Source organism: Zeus faber (assembly GCF_960531495.2).
Source record: "Zeus faber genome assembly, chromosome: 18".
NCBI lineage: Eukaryota > Metazoa > Chordata > Actinopteri > Zeiformes > Zeidae > Zeus > Zeus faber.
In genome coordinates, this window is record NC_137210.1 from 28,105,212 (window position 1) to 28,130,075 (window position 24,864).

The 24,864-nt window shown below is 43.9% G+C and overlaps 1 protein-coding gene across 4 annotated transcripts; it reads right to left on the reverse strand.

Annotated features, from left to right (window-relative positions):
* Positions 1–428: 428 nt before the first annotated feature.
* hao2 (hydroxyacid oxidase 2 (long chain)) lies at positions 429–18,145 on the reverse strand. 4 transcript variants are annotated; one of them, XM_080018569.1, is made up of 8 exons: positions 18,131–18,145; positions 14,825–14,977; positions 14,014–14,165; positions 13,354–13,643; positions 12,184–12,405; positions 11,270–11,428; positions 10,814–10,883; positions 429–1,028 (listed from the first exon to the last, which is right to left on the reverse strand). In XM_080018569.1, exons 2-8 carry the CDS (start codon positions 14,953–14,955, stop codon positions 973–975), a joined length of 1,080 nt encoding a protein of 359 aa, XP_079874695.1. In that variant the 5' UTR covers positions 14,956–14,977; positions 18,131–18,145; the 3' UTR covers positions 429–972. The 4 variants fall into 4 exon arrangements, with proteins under 4 accessions (XP_079874695.1, XP_079874694.1, XP_079874693.1 ...); XM_080018568.1 differs by lacking the exon at positions 18,131–18,145 and adding an exon at positions 15,636–15,650 and having other exon boundaries at positions 12,184–12,402; positions 13,360–13,643; XM_080018567.1 differs by lacking the exon at positions 18,131–18,145 and adding an exon at positions 15,636–15,650 and having other exon boundaries at positions 13,360–13,643.
* Positions 18,146–24,864: the final 6,719 nt, after the last annotated feature.

The following is a 24,864-nucleotide window of genomic DNA, read 5'->3' on the forward strand; positions in this document are numbered from 1 at the left end:
AAAAATTTCTTCGTGTTTGTATCGGTACTTTATATCAGCAAGTACCCAAGAGTGAGTACTCAGTATTGTACTTGGTCTGGAAAAAAAGGTATCTGTGCATCCCTGGTTAATACAAACCCAATAACCAAACGTTACAGTCATTATAGTACAATCCATAAAGGATTATGGTTTTCCTGAATCCTCGCCATTTAACTCAATCCTAAAACAACAAAACACCTTCTGTTGGAGGAAACACCTTCATTACTCGCTGACTAAGTCTGCCACCTAATTCACATTCACCTTTCCTCTGCTGCCTTCTTACAGTCACACAGTCAGCCCTTCAATATATTTAGGGGTTAAAAGATTAATAGAAAAATGGATTCATCGATTGAACAGAAAACCTTGTTTAAAATAAGTACATTTTGGAATTGAATAATTGTTGTGATGTATCGTGTAAAAACTTCACCAAATGTTAATGATAGTCCTTTATGACACATTAATTGAAAGGTTGTTTTAGAATACTTGGTAAAAATATTCAGTTAGTTTGTTTTCAGAAAACTTGATTAACATTTACCTTCACTGTGCAACCTATGAACTTATATCATATTTATAAGTTTATGCTTATTAATTAATCGCACAGATTAATTGAATAATCAGAAAAATCATCAAATGCATCGATTATGAAAACAATTATCTTCGCAGCCCTTCTTTTACACACAGTCCCCAAACCCTTAAAAGCCTCTCAACCTGAACAAATTAGACCTGGCTATGGTATAATATATATAAGGAGCCTAGCTCGATGACAAACCTCAAATGGATAACAGTTATGGAAATAACACTTTTGCTTTTATGTAAAATGTTGCTTTGTAATATCAGTAAAAACATGGATTAGAGCTAAATAGCTCCCAGTTTCTTGGTTTATGTCCAGCTGCTGCTTGTCTTCTTTTGGGTCTGATCCAGTGTTCCTCCTCTGTGTCGCCCTCAGCTGGTGTGTCAGAGTTTGGAGAACTGGATCAGGTTCCTGTTGATCTCAGCCACGTTCCTGCATCCTGCGTGGAGAGGAAAACAGACACTTGGAATACTGATGTGCTCATTTGGTTAATGTGTTTTTATGATCTTGCCACTGTGAAAATTTGTGTTTTTTGTGGGTGTAATGTTAGCAGGGGTGATATTTATTTTAAATTGTAGTCCAACTAGGAAAGGGATATAACCATTGCAGAACAATCATTTAACTATTTGTTGTATGTAAAAGTTGATTGTTTTTCACCCTGTAACAATACAGCTTGATTTGGTGTCTTGATTTGATGCTGTTTACGGCCCGTAGGGGAGATTTTCAGTCCGCTCTCTTGTCTTCCGCCTCCGCAGCAGTGTAGTTATATCTGCCACGTGTCAGCCTCCCTCTGTCCAGTCAGGTTTATTTATACTGCCCTTAATCACAGTACACTGTCAAAGGGCTTCACGAGCCCACATTTCATATTGAAATCTTTAGCTTTAACCTTCACCCGACAAGGAAAAACACCTAGAAAAAACACTTGTGGAGGAAAATGCAAAAGAAATGAAAAAAGAGGAAACCCCCTTCCAGGACGGCCAAGCTGAGTGGGCAGCATTATGAGCATAATACTGTATATGGTATATACTATATTATCTCCTATATAATATGCTTTGTTAACTTGACAGTATGGGAGTCTAACGTGCTGATGCATGGCACCGCAGGCGAATGCCTCGAGTAGAGATGTGGTTCAGTGGGGCCGCCCTGCTGTTTGCTGACCGGTGTCAGTCAGTTTGTGGATATTTCTTCTTTCAAACCCATGTAGACAAGAGCTGGTCCGTATCGGAGCTTCTCCCATGATTCTGGGTCTCCATCCCTGATTGGCAGAGTTTAATTGACACCATGGCCCTGCCCCGTCCTGGAGCGGTGACGTTTTATGGACAAGGGAGGTAGAGAGATTGAGCTTGAATGTCCTATTTTTACGTTCCCACTGTTAGGTTAAATTTTTTTTTTGGGCCTCAGTGACAATTTGATGTTATATCTAATTATGTCAAAGCAAATCGATGTAAAAACAAAATTACTCAAAATAATAAACTTCATGTTCAGTGATCTCAATGAACATTTTGTAAAGATTTCAGGTTTTATAATTGGTTCTCTGTATTGGTAAATGACTATTCAGTACACTTTCTCTATGCTCTTTCAATTTTGTGCATTTGTGCATCCCAGGGACAGAGTTTCTCGCATCTTCTAGTATCTCTCTCATGAATCCTCCCTGATCTCCCAGTATTTATATTTGTTTTCATGTTTTATTTTCATCTCGACATTTCCTCATGCCATGTCACTAACCGCCATGTCATTTCAGATCCACCCACTCCCCTTTGCTTGGCTGTCACTCCCATCCGTTCACCTGGTTTCCCCTGCCTGCAGGTCATTCCCTTGTTAGTCCCTCAGTATAAAAACCAGTCCAGACCTTCCCTTTGTTGCTTTCCTGCACTACTACCTGTTTCCTGTACCTTCCGTCCCAACCTCTGCCTGATTTCAAGATTTCTGCCCGAGACGCAGATTCTCTGCCCGTTTTATCGTATAAACCTTGTAGACTTTGACTTCTTACCTGATTGTTTTTTCGTCGTGCTTATGGGTTCACACCCGTTCTGAGTCAATGAGCGTATCAGTACAATCTGGCCAGAACTTAACCCAGCCGACTCAGAGACTCTCAGACGAGAGGGGGCGGCACAGGATTTGTGCTCTACGACAACATGAGCAACAACTCTCTGCCATTGCGGCGGCTCTCCAGGAATCCTCTGCACGCCATGACGACGTTTGGAGGCTCTTGTGACCTGATCCAGCGGCTCACTCTGATCAGTCAAACAACGGCTGCACCATCTACCAGTTCTCCTGCTCATGCTGTTCCCAGTCTGGAACCTCACCTCTCTGCTCCCGAACGCTTCTCCGGAGCTCCAGGTACCTGCCGGTCCTTCCTCACGCTCTGCTCATTAACCTTTGAACTGCAACCCCTCACGTATCCCACCAAGAGTCACCGAGTGGCTTTCATGGTCACCCAGGTCAGGAAGGACTCGGAACTGGGGTAGTCGAGTGGGAGAAGCAGTCGGATCTCTGCTCTTCGATGAAACCCTTCTCGGACGGTCTCCGGAGGGTTTTCAACCATGCATACACCTGGCCGTGGGGCTGTTCGTGGACTTTTTAACCTGGTTCAGGGGGACAAGCGAGTTATCGACTATTCCATTGAGTTTTGGACCCTCGCAGCAGAGAGCGATTGGAATTACTCATCGCTGGTCAACGCCTTTTACCACGGGCCTTCTGATGTCATCAAGTTTGAGCTGGCGGCTCAGCAGATAAACGCTCTCATCGCCACGGCCATCTGCACCGACAGAAATCTCCTGGAGTGGAGGCCTGAGGTTCCCAAGGTCTGCGGCAACCACCAGCATCGCCTCCTCCTTCCTTGTCGGATCCTACCTTGAGCACCCCAAGCGACTGGGCAGCTTGGTTGGGCCAGGCTGTCCTCAGCGGAACGACAGTGCCGCCGGAGGGAGAACTGCTGTCTGTTCTGCTGTCAGGGGGGCGTGTCATTAGGTGTCCAACTCTCCGTTAAAAGGAGGGGCTCATCAGTGAACCAGAGGGCGCTGGTGGGGCGTGCAATCCACTCCAAAAGACACTCTCGTCCCCTGCTCCTTTCTCAGCTGGGTTTTAGCCGAGCGTTGGTTCTCATCGACTCTGGAGCAAATTTTTTGGACTTCTCCCTGGTAGAGCAACTGGGCATTCCACAGGAGCTTCGGTCAAAACCCATCAACACCAGAGCTTTCGATGGTCACCTTCTCTGCTACATCACTCACTGTACTGGTCCTGTACATCTTGGCATATCAGGTAATTATCATGAAACTCATACATTCCACCTGATGGATTCTCCTCAACTACCGGTGATCTTGGGTTTCCCTTGGCTCCTGACACATAATCCAAAGATTGACTGAGGAACGGGTTCCATTCTACACTGGAGTTCATATTGCAACTCGGTATGCCTCATCTTCTTCTTTCGTATATCATCAGATGGCCAACTCAGTGTCATATAGCCACGCCCTCGTCTCCAGTCCTAGGTCAAAAAGGCCAGCTTCTGAGGGTGGGCTGTATAGGGGGCAGCTGGTGATTATGTGCTCGGCAGTCTGTTCAGGTTCGCCACACTCGCATGACGCACTGTCGGATAGGCCCCACTTCTTTAGAGAGGACTTGAAGCGCCCGACGCCAGTACGCAGGCGGTTCAGCGAGGTCCATAGGTGGCGTGGCATGTCTTCTCCTTTTACACCTCCTCCTGGGTCCCGGATGTATCGTTGGATGCGGGAGGGCGCAGCTGACTCCAACGATTGTCTCCAGGATGCTGCCAGCCAGGCGTCCTTGGACAAGTCGTCAGGGATCGACTGTAGCATCTCTTGTGCTGCCTTGTTGTAGGGATGGCGAGACTTGAGCCTGCATGGTGGTGCCGGTGTTGTTGTGGCTTTGTGTAGGATGTGCCAGTCGTTCTTCTGGGCTTTCCTTGCAGGGCGAGGGTAGCTGCTTCCCGTCGGAGACTGGGTGGGGCGATACCAGCTAGGACTGGCAGGTAGGACACAGGGGTGGGTTTCAGACAACCAGTTACTATCCGGAGGGCGCTGTTGATGACAGTATCATTTACATTACATTTACATTTAGTCATTTAGCAGACGCTTTTATCCAAAGCGACTTACAATTGTTCAAACACCAACGGGCGCAGCCATCAGGAGCAATGAGGGGTTAATTGTCTTGCTCAAGGACACTACAGCCTGCTAGCAGGAGGAGCCTGGGATCGAACCAGCGACCTTTAGATCACTAGACCACCAGCTCTACCGCCTGAGCCACCATCCCCCTATCCTATCCACCTTGTTCGCATGTGGACTTCTGCTCCAGGCAGGGGCACAGTATTCCGCTACGGGTAGGACCAGGGCTTGCATGGATATGCGTAGGGTCTGGGGGGAAGCTCCCCAAGTCGAGCCTGCAAGGCGGCGGATGAGCGAGACCCTTGCGGTTGTCTTGGCCTTCACTTCATCCAGGTGCTGCTTGTAGGACAGCGTCCGGTCCAAGCATACGCCGAGGTACTTGGGGGCTTGCTGGAACTCCAGGCGGATGTTGCCAACATGCACGTCCAGTTCCCTTCTTGCCTCCCGGTTGTAGAGGTGGTAAGCTGCAGACACTGTTTTGCCCATGCTGAGCTGAAGGTGCCACTTCTGGAGGTAGTCTGCCAGGATGCCCATGTCTCGGTTGAGGCCTTCTTCCATAGTGTTCCATGTTGGGCATCGAAGCATGATGGCCAGGTCGTCCGCATAGCCGTACTTCTTGGATGTTGTGTCTGGCAGGTCGTGAATATAGATGTTAAATAACATTGGTGAGAGGACAGAGCCTTGCGGGACACCGTTCTTCAGCCTTCTGAGCCTGCTGGTCTGGCCATCGCTGGTTTGTAGGATGAAGCTATCTGAGGTATGCCTCAGATTTGCTCCGTCTCCTGTCCCTAAGTTAATTCCCTGAACTCTGCCGACAAATGTCGGCTTTGTCATTATGAGACAGTCTGGCAAATAAAAAAATAGCCAACACCAGCAACCTGTGTAGACGGCATCCCAGCGCTAAATCTAACTTGTACCTTTTTTCCACTGCACTAAAAACCCACTAACATCCGCTAACATCTGTTTTTTGTCTTCAGTGGGAAAGGTCACCTTTTACATTCATTCCCGGGACAAATTACTCTGTAGTCACGGGCTATTATTGGCTCCAGCTCCGATCAGCGGTAAGGGAAACATGACACCCCGCTAGACACCTTAATTTTCACTCTGTTTCTGGATGTTTGTGTGTAAATGGACAGGAATATCCACGTTTCATTCAGGTTCAAGTTCAAGAGATTATTTGTCACATACATATACATTCGATCATTTCATATCCAATTTTGAATCCAAAATCAGTTAAGTTATTGATTTTTTTTTTCCCACATGCGGGACCATGAAATGTTTTGAGTGTTAGGACCGCTCCGTGGGGACCGCTCTGACCCAGGCCACACGGAGTGGAGAAGCCCCACGCTCCCCACCGGGCCCAGAGCCACTTCAGCAGCAGCCCAAGCCGGGCTCCGAACCAGAGGAGCGTCCCCGCTTTGGGTACTGGCAGTGCCAGTGCTTTCTAGTAATTATTTATTTCCCAGTCACACTGGAAACATGACGCCCTTTTCTGACGATTTTGTGATGTCGAAGGTGACACCAGGAAAAACAAAAAAGGGGGTTTACCTGCATATACACTCAAATTTTAGTGTAAAACATATAATTAAGTAGTAATAAGCAACATGACAATGTGATTAACATAATATTATGTTTGCTTATAAACGGGCTAACGGAGCCATTACTGTCTGACAGGCCCTGCGCCACCAACCACCGAGAGCAGCTGCTGAGTCAAGTGCGTCATCTAGTGGTAATATTCGGTATACCGGTCGGTTCTTTGGTTTCATATCAAACCAGTTTGAAAATTTTTACACCGGCCCAAACCTCCTGGGAGGCAACCAAGTTCTGTTTCCCACCCTGTCTGCCACTGCCACAAAAATTCTCTGTGCTCCTTTTAAGAGTGTGGATAACGAGAGACTGTCCAGCGCAGCCTCCAACATTGTTGATGCAAGGAGTAACAGGCTAGGAGGAGAGAGAGCAGGAATGCTCATCGTCTTGAAGAAGAACCTGCCATTGCTCTTGAAATTGTGAGCAACACTAAGGTGCTACTGCAATGTGTAGCCTACTTGTTTGAACTCAATCTTTGTTTTACTGTGTAGCTGCTGCTTGTTTGTTTTATACTGTAATTGTAATTCTTGGTTACTTTGGATGTTAAATTTTTAAGTTGATGTTGACTACTGTTTAACTTTATTTCAAACTGAAGTTATTTCTAAGCCTTTCTAAGCTGCTCCATTGAATAAAGCTTAAAGCCCCTTTATACCAACCAAGTTTCACTTAGGCCCTGACAGGCTGTGATTGGGCCACTCGGTACCCATTATATGGCTCACCCCCAGTATATATACTAGGTCACCACCTGTCATACTTCCTCTTTGCTCATTCAGCTCTTTGCTGTTGGAGGAAGCCCTCTTTTCGGAAATTAAAAAGGAAAATTAAGGAATTATTATGTCGATTGCGGTATTGAAAGCATGTGCACGTCGCAGCCGCCCTTTCTCTTGACCGCTCAACCCGTGACGACCTGTTCTTTTGCGTTGAATGCTCGAGTCTGCCCCTGGAAGTAATCCACCATCAGGCCCATATCTTCAGTTCCCTCCCCAGCAGGGCAGGCTGTTGCTACTTAATAATGTCTGCTTGCTGCAACCGCGGCTTTTACAGCAGATATATTCACTATTTGTTTGGAGGCAGCTATTGCCCTCTACGCACCAGTGGAATAAAGGTTCTGTCATATCTGAATGATCTCCTGATAATAGCGGGTCCAAGGAGACGACACACTCCAACAGGGGGACGTTTTTCGACCATCTCTGCAGCCTGGATTTACTGGTAAATTGGCAAAAGAGCGCTCTGGTTCCAGCCCAGCGCACTATAAGGGAGAACAGGGTGGAACTGGTTCTAGTGGGGCCTTGATGATAGACACAGACTTGATTCACAGACCTGAGGTCCCTCATCGTGGGTACAACGCATTGGTATCGGATCTGTACTCTGTATCGGCCGGTACGCAAGTTCAGGTATCAGAATCCATATCGAAAAGGAAAAAAATAGTATTGGAACATCTCTAGTATTATTTGGCTTCATCTCCAGCCGGGGAGGTCTACTTCTTTGATTCAAGATTTTTATTTGTCACATACATATACATACTTCCATACATATATGCAGTGAAATGTAATGCAACGCACCCGGTGATAGCACACAATCACCGGGTGCGTTGCATTACATTCAAACTACAAACTACATACTTCCCCACATTGTGGGGAAGAAGGACAAGTCACTGTGACCCTGCATCGACTGCCGTATATATAAATTGTCGTTCTTCACCGTTATATTACAATATAACGGTGAAGAACAGGTACCCCCTTCCAGTCATATCTTCTGCTTTCAATCTCCTGCAGGGGGCAACCATGTTCACCAAGCTGGATCTCCAGAATGCTTATCATCTGGTCTGCATCAAGGAGGGAGACAAATGGAAAACAGCCTTCAACACCCACAGTGGACATTATGAGTACCCGGTCATGCCCTTTGGTCCACCAACACTCCTGCAGTCTTCTAGGCCATGGTGAAAGATGTTCTCAGAGATTTTATTAATGTTTTTTCTTTCCTCTACCTGAATGATATCCATCTCCAGATCTGAGCAGGAGCATGTCCACCATGTCAAGTGTGTTCTCTAGAGGCTTCTGGAGAGCAAGCTGTTCATAAAGGCGGAGAAGGGCGAATTCCATGTGGTGACGATCTCCTTGGGCATCGATCTCCTCCTCCTCGTGGTTCCTAAAGGGAACATGCAGATGCACCCAGCCAAGGTTCAGGCCATCGTCGACTGGCCAGTACCGGCATCCAGGAAGAGTTTGCAGCAGTTCTTGGGGTTTGCCAACTTTCACAGAAGGTTCATCCGGAACTATAGCCACCACTCACTACATTGATCTCCCCAAGTTCTCCTTTCCTCTGGTCACTTGTGGTGGACAAGGCCTTTGGTGAATTAAAGAGACGGTTCACCTCACCCATTCTCAACCTGCCTGACCCCTCCCGTCAGTTTGTGATGGAGGTGGATGCCTCCAATTTGGGTGTAGGGGCTGTACTCTCCCAGAAAGCTGCTGTCGACCCAAAACTTCACCCATTTGCCTTTTCTCGCAACTTATCCCCTGCAGAGCGCAATTATGACATTGAGTACCGGAAGCTGTTGGCAGTCAAGATGGCTTTGGAGGAGTAGAGGCACTGGTTTGAGGGAGAAGAGTAAATCACTCATTGTCTGGGCTGACCACAAGAACCTCAAATACATCCGATCAGACAAGTGGATGCTGTTTTTTACAATTTCAGTTTTACTTTTCTCTTCCATACCGCCCGGGATCAAAGAACGCCAAACCCGACGCCCGCTCTCGCATCTACCAAGCTGAGGGTCGTCCTTCACAGCCAGCGGAGATTCTGCCCCGAGATTCTGCGTAGTCTGTGTGGTTACCTGGGAGGTGGAGCAGAAGGTAAAGTACTCTCTTTCTAATGCACCAGCAGTTACCCTGATAACCGCCCTTTTTGTGCCAGCCGATGTATGCTCTCATGTTCTGCAGTGGCCGAGTTGCCCAACTTTGCTACCGGCCTCTCTCCATTCCAGTGTTCCTGGGGCTATCAGCCTCCTCTATTTCCTGAGCAGGAACGGAAAAGCGTCCCAGCTTTTCAAGCCTTCATCCAAAGGTGCCAACGTACCTCTGACTGCTATCTGATATCAGCCAACCGTCATCTCACCCTGGCTCCCGCCTACACTCTGGTACAAAAGGTCTGGCCCACACTTTGTAGGGGCATTCCCCATAGCCAAGATCATCAACCCAGCAGCTGTTTGCCTGTGTCTTCCCCAGTCTTTCCATATCCGTATCACTTCCTACATATTTATATTTGTTTATATGTTTTTCTGCATCCGGTTATTTCCTCATGCCATGTCACTAACCTCCAGCCCACTCCCTTTTCTTTACTGTCACCCCTTCCCTTCACCTGGTTTTCTCCACCTGCAGCTCACTCCCTCCTTAGTCGCTCAATATAAATACCAGTCCGCTTCCCTTTGTTCTCTGCCAGATTGTCTCTTGCGTTACGCTGAGCTTTACCGCACTACTACCGGTTTCCTGTCCCTTCCGTCCGAACCGCTGCCTGGACTCTGAGTCTCTGCCTGTTTTCCTGGACCCTGGTTCTCTGGCTGTTCCCTACTGGATAAGTTAGCCTTCTCTGACTGATCCCCTGCCTTTTTTTTCGTATAAACCTTGTGGACTTTGACTTCTTACTTGATTGTTTTTGTGTTGTACTTATGGGTTCACATGAGGGTTGCCGCAGTTATTGGTGTTACTGGTGTTACATACTGTTTGGGCATTCACCGATGCCCGAACAAAAAGATAACAAAATAAATAAAACCCACTCAGTTAATTTTTGCATTTCAGCGCCCAAGTTCCTTGAAAAAAATAAAAAATAATTATCAAATTTGTAAAATGCTGAGTATGTTAAAAAGGGAAAGTGTCTGCTTCATGCGCGCACAGCAGAGTCGCAGAACAGTCTGCAGTCACATTTCACTTATCATGTGAGGAGAGGAGAGAAAGCAGGCTATAGAAGACTTTAGATCAGGTCCAGATCAGGACCTGTCTCCCTCTCCATGCCTGATCTCCATGCGTAACTTGCGGCCGTGATCTCCGTCTGCTGCTCTTCCCCGTCCATCTCAATAACACATTGAGTACATTGTGGTTTTTATTTTAGATGTATTTGACTTTACTCTAAATAAAGTAAAATAAATAAAACTAAATAAAGAAGCACAGTGCATAACGGGGACACCCCCACTCCCCCGTTGTAAAATGTCCGGTGGGAAAAATTCCTCACAAGGATTCTGAGCATAACAATTTTGCTCACAGGTACCTCGATATCTACACATCTTCAACTCCTGGCCCATTCTGTCCCCCAAAATGTTTGTCAATTCACAGGAAGCACATCCTGACCAACTGCTTTGGAGGTCGATATACACCTCCAACCATCATCTGGGGCTATTGGAAGGTAATTTTCATGACAAAAAAAACTAAAACATTAGCATTGAATAGGGCAATCCTCAGTTGTTAAATGAATTCATTGGGAGTATTGTTTAACATTCCAATGATCAGTGAAGTGTGTGACTTACCGGACAAAGCCATGGACAAACAGAACTCGTCATTGAGGATCTGCAGTACTTCTCTCACTCCTTCCTCACCCTGGCACATCAAATACGACCATGGATTAACCAAAAAAACTCAAAAGAATTTGCCGATAATGGAATCGTATAGCTCCATCCAATAATAACCAGTACTGGATGATAGCTTTGATTTTTAAATGTTTGCTGTGCCTCTCCTCTAACAACCATTTAAACTTTTAATTATTCATTCAATCATTTAAATGACTTAATTAAAGTAAACATTTGGGAATGAGTCATAATATCTTAAACAGTGATGTGAAACTAAGATTAAATAACTCCTAACGTTCACTCTTATCAATATTTGTCCCTAACCCAAAACTAGAATCTCACTCTTTCAACAAAATAAACGGAAACACACTCTCTCACAAAACCAGAAACTCACTTACTCGCTCGCTCCCTGTTTACCTTGTAGGCCAGGCCCCAGACTGCCGGCCGGCCTATGAACACGCACTTTGCTCCCAGGGCCACGGCCTTCAGAACGTCACTTCCTGTCCTGATGCCTCCATCCAGATAAACCTCGATCCTGCCCTGCACCGTGTCCACGATCTCAGACAGAGCATCGATCTGTGCAGCAGGGAGAGTAGCAGCTCGGTCAGTAGACAGACAGATTGACAGACAAACATTATAATGATTTGAGTTGAATAGATAGATGCATAGGTAATAAACATTTGAGTTGAGATAGATACAGTAGTCATATACAGTATATACTGTAGATAGATGATATTGATATTGATGATATTTAGATGCATAGACACAGTAAGGTGTATGTTAACTTTCAATTAAGTTTTAAGAAATATGACCCGATGGTGTATCAAAGTACCCAAGTCATTTTTAGCCACATTATAATTCGGGAATTATGGTAATTAAGCAAAGGTTAGGTAACATACTCGTAAAGTCGTTTTTAAGTAAGGCGTAAGTAACATTTAGATAAAGTGCATGTAAGGATCATTAATGTATAGGTAAGTAGTCAGTATTGTTTAGGTAAGGTGCACGTAAGAATCATCAATGTTTTGGTAAGTAGTAAGTAATGTTTAGCTAAGGTGCATGTAAGGGTCATCAATGTGTAGGTAAGTAGTAAGTCACGTTTAGCTAAGGTGCATGTAACGTTCATCAATGTTAAGGTAACAAGTAAGTAATGTTTAGATCAGGTGGATGTAGGGGTAAGCTGCAGATTATCATTTTTTATGTAAGTAGTAAGTAGGGTTTAGGTAAGTATTACGTAATGTTTAGGTAAGGTGCATGTAAGGATCATCAATGTTTAGGTTAGTAGTAAGCAATGTTTAGGTGAGCTGTAACCAAGGAGTAGCCCGCATCCTTACTGTGGCGGGGCCACCGTCCAGCTGCCTGCCCCCGTGGTTGGACACGATTATGCCCTGGACTCCGTGCTCCACTGCCAACTCAGCATCCTCCTTGGTCAGGATGCCCTTGATGATGATGGGCAGGCGGGTGAGCGACTGCAGCCAGTAGACATCTTTCCAGCTGATGGAGGGGTCCAATGTGTTTGCTGGGATCCCGTACTCCTCTGGACCTGCAGCCTCCTGCTTTAGGTAGGAAAGTAACGACAGGGTAAGCACATTCGGCGTACAGTGAGTACGCAAACTTTGAGGTTATTCTGCTCTTAAAACTTTTGTTACTGGTACTGCTACTCATTGTTACTCCTACTTCCCTGACTACTGCTCTGTGAGTGATACTGCTAGTATGACTGCCGTCAAAACTAATACAAATGAGAAAATACTTGGCAATGAGAAAATTGGGAAAGAGAAAAGCATTTAACATGCCGCCATTTAGTGATTCCCTGGCACCTATCTCCGGAGTTGCTAGAAACGAAAGAGAAACGGAGCAAAACAACAATAGTGGTAGTGAAAGAAGCACAGATGTGACAGCGAGAGGAGTTGGCTGTGACTTTGATGGATTTAAAGATGGATAAAAGAAAAAACAAAAAAAAAGTCCATCCCCTGCCATGTCGCACCATCACTTGGACCATTCGTGACAAGGGGAGCTCTCAGAGCGAGAATCAGACAGTTCTCCTCGGGGGCTTGCACCGAAAACAACGAAAGAACCCAAATCACTGCGTCATGTTCTGGTCACGCCTTTTCTTGCTCTGGGTCAAACGTCTTTTTGGTCAAAGTGTTCTACTTCTTTTTAAGTATGGGGGTCGGGGAGGGGGGTTACATTTGGGATAACGACAGGCAACGCAAGGTAATGCAATTTTGCAAAGATAAGCAAAGGAATATCCCAAAGCCAGTTTGTTGCGCAAGCTTTTACTCCCTGGCTGTGGCCAAAGTGCAGTAGATGGCCTTGTTGTCAGAATAATTCTTTCACTCGCATATCTCTGTATGACCAGAACAGAAATAGTTTCTAATAGTTTCCAAAATAGTTTCCCACTTTCTTTACTTTCAACCAATGTCCCCAAAGGAATTTGTTCTAGGGTTAGCTTAGTAGAGTAGGGTAGGATAGGATAGGGTAATGTAATCTTAAAAATTGTTTACCGTTACCTGGAACACCCCGTCAAAGTTCTTGACCTTGAGGTGCGGCGGCAGTTTGAACTGGTTGCGTATGTCGTTGCGGCGCTTGCCAGTGTAGGGAACATCCACGGTGAGGACCAGGGCCTTGTAGCCCAGCGCCTCCACGCGGTGCACGATCTGCTCCGACAGCTTGCGGTCACGGTATACGTACAGCTGGAACCAGCGGTAGCCGTTTGGGGCTGCCGCCATGATCTCCTCCACGGAGCAGGTGGAGTACGTACTGGTGATGTAGCAGGTGTTGACCGCCTCGGTGGCTGTGAGGGTGTGAGGGGAGCAGGGAGAGGGATTTGAACACATTAGTAGTCTCGTTGCTGGCGTGTAGAATGCAACTACAGTACTGTGGTTGCATTAGGTGCCCAAAATGCAACTAAACTGGTATTTTGTCAAGGTATCTCTTACAATACAATTATTGTCTTGGACAGGATAGGAAAAGTAAAACATTTGCTTTCTACAGTTTGCCAATGCTCTACTCCCACCTGGTGGTATTGATGAAATAGCTTGGTTCTGTGTCTGAATATCTATATATAAACTGTATCTGTCTGTCTGTCTGTCTGTCTGTTGTTCTTTCTATGTGTACTTATGTAGGACTGACTTAATAGATACTGACACGCACAAGTTTCATACCCCTAGCGGTGGCCACCTCCCCCTCGTGCCAGGCCAGGCAGTGAAAGGCTGTGGGTGCGATGCCCACGGGGAAGCTGATCTCGGTGCCTTGCACGGTGGTCCTGGTGTCGCTCACTGACACGTCCCGCAGGATGCGAGGCCTGAGTCGGATCCTGAGCCGGGGAGGGGGAGGGGCAGTTTAAACCACGAGTAACACCAGTGTAACATTCCCACTCCTCTGTAACATTGTGTGTACGGCCCCAGATATTGACATACACGTGTACTGTGTCTGAGTGTTCTGCTCTGGGATGCAGTCGTAATTTGCATTTTTGGCGTTAAATATTTCAGCTTCCATTTTGAGAGACAGGAAAGTAAAATGTAATCTGACTTGGTCACATTTCATATATTCTCATGTGATTTTATATAATCTCATCTGATTTGATTTGATAATTTAAAATATTCTTATTTGATCTATGATAAATTTTTTTTGATGTAATCTCATTTGATGTAATATAATATTATATTATATTTAAATAATAGACATAGACATAATAAACAATGCGGTTGAAACGGCTGTTACACAACTTCATCGTATATGCCTCATTTGATAAATTATAGTGTACAAATACATTTAATTTATACTAAGTATTTTACCCATATCCTTGCAAATGTGCAAACTTATTTTTCCCTATTGTCACTACATTTTACACACTTCAGCTCCTGGACTGGGTTTAGATTTAGTTACACACCCACACAGGTAACAGTGCTGCCTAGTACATCACCATCACTCCCGGTGGTTTGCCAACACATCCTTTATCTAAATTAACCGTACCGTTTGTAGGCCAGTATGTTGTCGTCCCTGGTGCAGCATTCGTCTGCGCCAGCGGCATAGTAGTCCCATGTGGCCTTGGAGAGGTGCTCCTTCGCATACTCCTCAAAGTCAGTAAGGCACACCATAGCCATCTCTGCACAGCGACCTCCCTCTCTACTCAGGAAGTACAGGGAGTCAAGCTCCCATCAAATTAAACACAATAATAAAAGAGGTACAAGGAGAAAATATACAGGAAAAATAAAAGAAGCATAAAGGTAAAACCGTCAAACAGCAAATTGCTAATTCAGGTTCTATTAGCATATGATGTCCGGTAAAAGTAGATTTTAAAGGGGACCTATTATGCTCCTTTTCAACAAATTATGATAGGTCTCTGAAGTCCCCAAAACATGTTTTTGATTTTTTTTTTCCTTAAAATACCACTAATATTATGCATTCTAGCCATTCTAACATGCCTCTAAATCATTTAATCCGTACTCTTTCAATGATTTATCCTCATCGGTCCACCAAAATGTATTTTTGAACAAATTGAAGGCGACAAATAATCAGTCCCGTTGCTGAAGCTTCACTCATATTACATCTACAAGGCCTAATTTAAAAGTTTGGTCCTACTTTCGTTGCCAGCACCGCACCGGGACGCCGTGCGTGGGGATTTTTTGTTTCATGTAAATGTTGTAAAATAAAATAAATGCATCTACAATCAAAACACACATTTATAAAATTTTTGTTGGGAGAAACGCAGAGTGGCTCGCACGCCGCAGCCTACACTGTCTACCGCATAAACACACAGCAGAATTATTTTTTTAATACTTACATTTCCATCGTCTGCAGTTTCTTCACGGACTGCTGGTATTAATTCCTCTTTCTTTTAAAAGATTTGTGCTGGTCTGTAAGCGAACAGAGCAGTTCCCAGCGGCGCTTGTTATTTTCCAGCCGTGGGAGGAGTTACTCAGATGGGGGGCGGTTCTAATTCTACTGAAGCCCCACTTGGCGTAGGAAGGGATCGCAAATCCGAACGGCGTGTTTCACCACATGTTTTCTGAAATAGACAGCTCACAAAGAATTGACTGAGTTGTCTTATTTCACAGTTTGTGTGTTAGAGATTTTCATAATGCGTCCCCTTTAAGAAGAGATTTGAAAGATTTCCTCAGGTCGTTCCAGAGCCCCGGGATCCCGATCCCCAGTTTCAACCCTTCACTCTGGAACAGACGAGGCCCCTGCCCGAGGATCTCAAACTACTTCCACAACAAGCTCAAATGGGGGGCTAAAATAGGTGTGATGTGGTTGTGATTCTTGGTCCTAGTTCAAAGTTCTGGACAATCTGGAGGTGATTAAACTCCTTTGACCAGTAAAAAGGCTGTTGCAGTGGATGAGGCTTGATGGGAATATCAGTGGGGACTAACTTCTAACACCTGCTTTAAAGGCTGCAGTAATGCCCATCTGCCTCCCTTCTCTCTCACACAGTTTGTCCTGACAATCCCGTTCTCTACTCCCTCTCTCTATTTATTTTGGCTTTCATTGTTATTATTTGGCCGTCTTCCAGCCACATAAAAAAAAAGAACTGTAAATGAATACCAGTATTGTACGTGTGGCACATGTTTTGATGGTTTCCACTTTCAACTTAGCGTCGCTCTGACATAACATTTTTACAAACGGAATGAATCGCTTGTATGAAAAATGTAGTAAAAAATGGTGAAAGTGTCTTCAAATATATGAAGTTTCATAAAATGGAACCACCCAAGTAACATACAAATACCTCAAAACTGTACTCAAGTAAAGTATTAATATTAACAACCAGCAACAACCAGTTTACTTGATTGAATTTTCCGCATGCCATTGTAAACAGACTCTTTCACGGGAAACCTTTTAGATTTTAGAGGCATATTAGTGACATGAGAGGTGTATATGAAACAGCTTAATTAAATTTATTTCTGTTGTAACTGCAGATGTGCAAAAGTAATGTGACCGAAAATGCAAAAGTTGATAAGGGGGCTAAAATCTATCCCTCTGCTTTATTACACATTCAGTTTCTTAAACATTAGTGAGCATTTTCTCTCTAAATCATCTATTACTGAGATGAGGAATCAATATCTCTCAGATTAAAAAAATAAAAAATAAATAGCCTAGTGCATGTGGCGACATCAAAAGTTACTTTTCCAAAGCAACGAAGGTCACGCTAAATACAAGAAATGGCCAAACCTACCGGTGAGAATGATTCCTTTTCAAACAATACAATGCATTAAAACATCATTCTGTTGGGCTCCTGTTCTGATCCACGCCACTCTTTCACTTCTGAACTGAGAGAACTTCTGTCCAAACTGCCAACGGCTGAAAGCTGGTCCTGGTCCAGAAACTGGACTCTGACCCTCATCCCTTTTATTAATTAACTTGGAGGGACTGAAGCCAAACAGCTCGGAAAAAATTCAACGGCCCAGAAAAAGACAGAGCTGAGGTGAAAATCGACTCAACTTCTCTAATCGGAATTTCCATCATAACTTCCATCATAACTTTAGCTGCAAACCACTCACCAGTCGAGCTCCTTCCCTCTCGCAAGAGACAATCTGAAATAAATGTTTCATCCTTTTTTCTTCTATTTCTACGCTACTTTTTTACAGAAACGCATCCTCGTTTCCATGTTGATCATTGCTTTTGTGTCTGTCAGAATCAAACTTTCATAGAGGCTGCCGCTAGCAGCATGTGTAACCTGGGTGTGACCCCCGGGCGTATTGTGTATGTGCTGGAAATGTGCTGATGGTGATGACAGCCGTAGTAAGGACAACAGGCGTCTGAAATGGCACACTATGGCCCAGATGGCTGCCTGCAGCCCACACTGTACTGAGCTGCAGGAGTACTGGGCTACAGTACTTGTGAGGTACATGTACTAGTGAGATACATGTACTTTTCCCCATGTACAGCAAAGTGGAACTCAGACTTAAGTCGGGTTTCAAAGTTCTAGTGAGGAAATGTACCGTAACGTTACAGCGAGTAGGCATCGCTTCGGGCAAAGAAATACAAAAACTATTTAAATAAGGGGCCCATCTACAGACAAACATGCAGTAGATACACTGACAGCATATAAATACACAAAGAGTTTGTAGATCAGTGCATAAATCCAATACAATAAAACTCACACACACATGTGCGTATGGTGACAAAATATTGAAATTAAGATCAAGAATAACAATTACATTTTACATTTAGAAAATAAATTATTTGAATGAGAGAATACTAGGTCACCTTCCTCGAGCAAATGGCATTAGAACGAGGATGTGAAAAAAAAATACAGTGTAAAATGACTCGTAAACTTACCGATTACAGGTTGCAATGCTCATTCTCTTTCAACCAAAGTTCCACCCTCGTGTTAGAGTCATAACCTGTTGAACATGGAGATTAAAGGAGCAAACAGATTAAGTCCACTGGGAGGTTAAATTCTCCTCTTTTTGCTACTTTAGAATAACTCTTGCTGCACTTTATTCTATACTTACAACTAATAATAACAACAACAAAGATAGTTTTCATACATGATAATAATAATAATCTTTTTTTTTAATTAATTACGCGCTACCTGGACATTTGTCACAGTGTGTGTGAGACTCAGTCTCTTTATAATAGAGATAAAATGAATAATATTAATAATAATAAAATAATAATAACAACAATAGGTCAATTCAGTGAATAATATGCTACTTGAAAATGTGTCTGTGTAAGAGACTCAGAATCACATAATAATAATAACAATAATAATAATAAAATAATAATAACAACAAGTTAATTCTATGAATTATATGCTACTTGGACTATTACTTGAAAATGTGTCACAGTGTGTGAGACTCAGAATCACATAACAATAATAATAATAATAATAATAATAATAATAATAATAATAATAATAATAATAATAATAATAATAATAATGGCAAAAATAGGTCAATTCAATGAATAAAATGCTATTTGAAAATTTGTCACAGTGTGTGAGAATCCCAATAACATAATAATATAGATCACATTTATAGAGATCAAAAAATGTGTCCACTAGTGTAAACTCAGTGTAACATAGTTGAGTGTTTAAAATCTAAAATTCTACTCCTGCTATTTCTGCTTTCTCCTCCTCACTAACTAAATCCAACCTTCAAATAATTGTTTTCGTAGACTAAATCCTATTCAAATGTTGACACTACTTTCTTATCTGGATCAAACCACACACTCCAGGCCCTGTGTGAAGCGAAGGCCGTTGGGGGGACGTGCACGCCACTGCTTTGACTGTGAACACTTGAGGGCAGTGCAATGTCGCAGAAAGTGCCTTCCTCCACTGCCCCACGGCAGAAACACCCACAGCCCGTCACCGCTCCCTGGCGCAGGACGTACTCTGCTCTCCTCTCATTGTTGAATGTTGAATAAACAAATAGAATTTACCCCCATATCCCACTGTAGGTGGTCTGATCGTAGTGCTACTACACAGAGGCCAATCTGATGTAACAACACTGCATCCAACACTTGTGTGAAATTAAAATTAAAGTCAGTCCTTGGATGTTTTAGGTGAGTTTCATTAGGTTTTCACTGTTAAAAAATGATCAATGACAATTATCTCATTCATATTTACACCATAAGCCATACGTTTATTAAAAAAGAACAACCACTAATTCAAGGCTTATTTAATGACTCATTGAATCTCTTATTTCTTGCTGAGGGAAGTTTGCATGTAAATTCATTCAAATGAATTGCACAGTGTACTCATGAAGAGTGTTTCACTCATGCAGGGATACAGCCGTGAACGCTGTATGTGAACGCTGTAAGTGAAAGCCGTAAGCGAACTCCGTATGCGAGCGCGGTAAGCGAACGCCGTAAGCGAACGCAGTATGTGAACGCTGTAAGTGAACGCTGCAAGCGAATGCTGGATGTAAACGCTGCAAGCGAATGCTGTAAGCGAATGCTGTAAGCGAACGCTGTAAGCGAACTCCGTATGCGAGCGCGGTAAGCGAACGCCGTAAGCGAACGCAGTATGTGAACGCTGTAAGTGAACGCTGCAAGCGAATGCTGGATGTAAACGCTGCAAGCGAATGCTGTAAGCGAACGCTGTAAGCGAACTCCGTATGCGAGCGCGGTAAGCGAACGCCGTAAGCGAACGCAGTATGTGAGCGCTGTAAGTGAACGCTGCAAGCGAATGCTGGATGTAAACGCTGCAAGCGAATGCTGTAAGCGAACGCTGTAAGCGAACGCCGTATGCGAACGCCGTATGCGAACGCCGTATGCGAACGCAATATGTGAACGCTGTAAGTGAACGTGAACGCTGCAAGTGAACACTGCAAGCGAACGCTGCAAGCGAACGCTGGATGTAAACACTGCAAGCAAACGCTGTAAGCAAACGCTGTAAGCGAACGCAGTATGTGAACGCTGCAAGCGAACGCTGTAAGCGAACGCTGTAAGCGAACGCTGTAGGCGAACGCAGTATGTGAACGGTGTGAGTGAAACACTGTAAGTGAACGCTGTAAGTGAATGCTGTATGTGAACGGTGTGAGTGAAACACTGTAACTGAACACTGTAAGTGAACGCTGTAAGTGAATGCTGTATGTGAACGCAGTATGTGAACGCTGCAAGTGAACGCTGCAAGCAAACGCTGGATGTAAACGCTGCAAGCGAACGCTGCAAGCGAATGCTGCAAGCGAACGTTGTTAGCGAACGCTGTAAGCGAACCCAGTATGTGAACGCTGTAAGTGAAATGCTGCAAGCGAACGCAGTATTTGAACGCTGTAAGTGAAACGCTGGATGTGAACGCTGTATGTGAACGCTGCAAGTGAACGCTGCAAGTGAACGCTGCAAGTGAACGCTGTAAGCGAACGCTGTAAGCGAACGCTGTAAGCGAACGCTGTAAGCGAACGCAGTATGTGAACGCTGTATGTGAACGCTGCAAGTGAAAGCTGTATGTGAACGCTGCAAGCGAAAGCTGTAATCCAACGCTGTATGTGAACGCTGTATGCGAACGCTGTATATGAACGCTGCAAGCGAACGCTGTATGCGAACGCTGTATGCGAACGCTGTATGCGAACGCTGTATGCGAACGCTGTATGTGAACGCTGTAAGTGAACGCTGTAAGTGAACGCTGTAAGGCTTCTTTAAAACTATAAATAATCAAAGTAAAATCAGACTTGGAAAGATCCATTAAAGGGTCGTCCTCTGTCCATTGTAAGCACTGAAAGCAGAAGCCACTTCATGCTTTGAGCAACCTGAATGGCTCCTAACAGCACATTGTGCAGGTAAAAGTTCTGGAACACCCGTCGTGTCTTTTCCTTCACGCTGTTGTAAAAGTTATACTTTAAACCAAATGGTCGTGGACAGACGATTGGTAACTTCCACTCCGATCCGTCTTTTCAGGCAGTTTTCACCGCTGAGCGTTCTGAGCGTAGTGAAGGGAAACAACACAATGTTCCCCTGGGATTTAAACCCCCATCCTCCTGGTGTGTGTCACAGCTTTCAGCAGCTCGTTTAGTACCAAGAAAAAAAAAAAAAAAAAAAAACAACCCCCCTAAACCCATCCCATCACACGAGGCAGCGATTCAATCTATACAGCAAATGGAGGTTTTTAATTTAAACGGTCAGAAGCCACTTACCTTTATCTGTGCTGCTTTGCTGGCCTTCTCATGTGACACGAGGATCCTGTCACCCCCTCCGCCCCCCTCCACCCGCTCTCATTGGGACAAACCCTTTTCTTTTTTCAGGGGGGGTCAAGCCTTTTGACACACCCACAGTGGCTGAATACCGCACCAGTTAACCCACTCTGTCAGCACTGTGGGGCCCCCTGCGCTCCCTTTGTGCACGTCTGATCAGAAAGAGGAGTGTGTGTGTGTGTGTGTGTGTGTGTGTGTGTGTGTGTGTGTGTGTGTGTGTGTGTTGCATAAAGTGTAATTTTCTTAGCATCATTGGTTTGTCTTTTGGTTTGTCTGTGGATACTGAGAGGGAGCTAGAGTGTGTGTTTTGCATATTAAGTATGATTTTGGTATTTTTGAAGATGTAGTCAAACAGGTATTTAAACCATAATGCATATAGGTTTAATATTTGCAGTTAATGGTAAACAGCTATTTGTGAATATTTTTTATTTTTTATTTTGAGATAAAATTCCTGAATACTCAGCACTAATATACATATATTATATACATATACACATATACAGTATATGTATATGTATATACAATATATTTATGTGTGTATGTATATATATTTGTGTATATATGTATATATATGTGTGTGTATATGTGTGTGTGTGTGTGTGTGTGTGTGTGTGTGTGTGTGTGTGTATGTATGTATGTATATATAGATGTGTGTGTGTGTGTGTGTATATATATATGTGTGTGTGTGTGTGTGTGTGTGTGTGTGTGTGTGTGTGTGTATGTATGTATGTATATATAGATGTGTGTGTGTGTGTGTGTGTGTGTGTGTGTGTATGTATGTATATATATTATATCATCAAATGTCAGTTCACAATAAACCAAAAAATCAACTAACAATAGAAAAAAATGGCAATATACAATAGACCAAAACATGTAAAATAAGCAACAACAGGAAAAATGATCCTAAAATAAACAAGAAAAATTATGATAACATGCCTTTCAGATTCTGAGGACGTTTTGTGTCCTCAGAATCTGAAAGGCTTCACTTGTGTAAGCATGTATAGGTAATTCAAAACATTTTTTTTTTAATATATACATATACAATATACTGTATAGTGTATATTATGTATATAGATTTTTCTTTTTACTGCTGTTTTTAATCAACATCCCAACTAATCTTGTTTTTAAAGGTTTTTCTCGATGAACGATAAACAACGCGCGCGTGTGTGTGTGTGTGTGTGTGTGTGTGTGTGTGTGTGTGTGTGTGTGTGACATTAATTAGATGAATTTCCCCCCCGAATATTAATAAAGTGTTATCTTATCTTCATGTATGTATTTGGAATAGTTCAATTCTAAGTGTTTTCCATAATGACAATTAAAGCATAGAAATAAAACGCAAAATAATAGATTAAAAGACATTAAAAAGAGATTACAGGAAAAACTGCAATTCAAAATTGACCTACAGCACACACTTAAAAATGGCAAAACTTGAGCCCGCGCACCACTATTAAAATAAAATTAATTTTTCAGGATTAACATTCCTCTTTACATTAATTTTGTCCGCCCGCAATATTCGGTGGAACACTAGTTGATCATTATAATATCTTTGCCGACACAGATTTAAGAATTAGCAATGTGATTATTTATGATTACAGTCATAATTATGTATTAGTTGTAAATACTGTTTTCATACCTCAGTCATTATTCCGTGATTATTTCCTGCCAGCTGGTACCAACTCGGGGGTTCACCGGTCATGTTAGTGAAAGGCTGATTCCAGTGTTGTCAGGCTGTTTACGCTTGATATTTGAGTGAATGTGTTTCTGTGTGTTTGCGTTTTGGGAGCCCGCGTTTACCCAACCTTCCTCGACACGAATTCCTCGGTGTAAGGTCGACTGCGAGTACATCTGTCTATGTGATCGTGTCCGAGTGACAAAAGTTTAGGTTCTGTTGACAAGCTTCCTCCCTCCACATAAGTTATTGTCCCATCTGGCGGCGGAGAGGCCGAGACACGTTTAAATTTAGGAGATTTCTTTCAAGCTCTTTCCCGAAGGGACTTCAAAAGTGGCCTTAAAAAGAAACGTCCGTCCATGAAATTACAGACCTCCACCAGCAAGGAGCTGAAGTCTGAAGAGCCAATATAAATATAAAGACTATATATAAATATACTCTATTGTAAGCATAGAGTATGTACTGTATGTGTGATGGAGAAATTCTCCACTAAACTATTCATTCATTGTAAATTATAAAACAAACAATTGTGGTATATTATAAGGATTTGTAAATTAGTAGTGATTTGTTCGCGGTGACATGAGTCTAATATAGAATTAATTTAATACAAAATGTGGCTTTTTTTCACATCCACGTCAGTTTTATAAGAACAGTTCTTTTCCCTCATTTTAATAACTCTGCGGATGTGCGTCTCCAATAAAAACACCTGCGATGTGATAAGTTAATTACTGTTATTCGTCGTAAAGGGGTGTTGGCCGACATTACCCTCAAGTGTGGTTGGTGCCAGGACACTTTTATAGAAATGTCAAGCTTGTCAGAAGTGAGCGTGGAGCCCGTCAGGTGTTTTCATTCTCCTGCCCTATAGGAGACAGATGTCCCAACCTGGGATAACATAACGACGTTGTTTTGTTAGAGGGAGAGAGGGATGGAGAGAGAGAGAGAGGGGGAGGGAGAGCCAGAGAGAGAGCCAGAGCCACAGTGTCTGAACTCGCCGTGAACGAAACCAAAACGCCCCGAGAAGTTGTTGAAGCGTTTTAAAACAGCAGTCGGGCGCAGTGATGCTAAATTAGATTCCCTTTCTCTCATTTCATTACAGCGCTTCAATTGAATTTAGCCTTTGTAAATGTAATATCTTGGGTAACCCGACCGGGCTTCTTGAGACATCTCTGTTTCCACGTGTGTGTGTGTGTGTGTGTGTGTTTGTGCTCTATATTTTATTTTGGCTTCCCCACACACTGAGGCTGTAAAGGTGTGGACTGGCCCCGGCGCTGGAGGCCAACTCTCACACGTCGGCGGGGAGCGGCCTCCGCGGCCCCTCGGCGGGGAGGCGTCTCCGTTACCTGCGCCGAGAGGAGGTGCAAAGTGTGTTAATCCGCAGCTGGCTCTGACGTCCAGTATCGGGCGGCGGGATCTTGCTCGCGGGGGCCGCGGTTTTTCCAGAGTCTGGGCTGTTCAGCTGAGTGGTAAACCTCTTCCACATGCTGTGGAGGAGCCGTGCCTGCGGGCTATGGGGCGGCGGGCCCCGCCACATGTGTGTTGAATTGTCAAGGTGTTATCGTGGCCCGGGCCGGACCCCGGGCTCCTCCGCTGCTGTCTCTCCCGACTTTTATTATCAGACTAAATACGCTTCATGTAGCCTTTCATTTTTCACCCTGCGCTAAAAGAACTGACCTGTCTGTCTGTCTGTCTGTCTGTCTGTCTGTCCTTTTTTG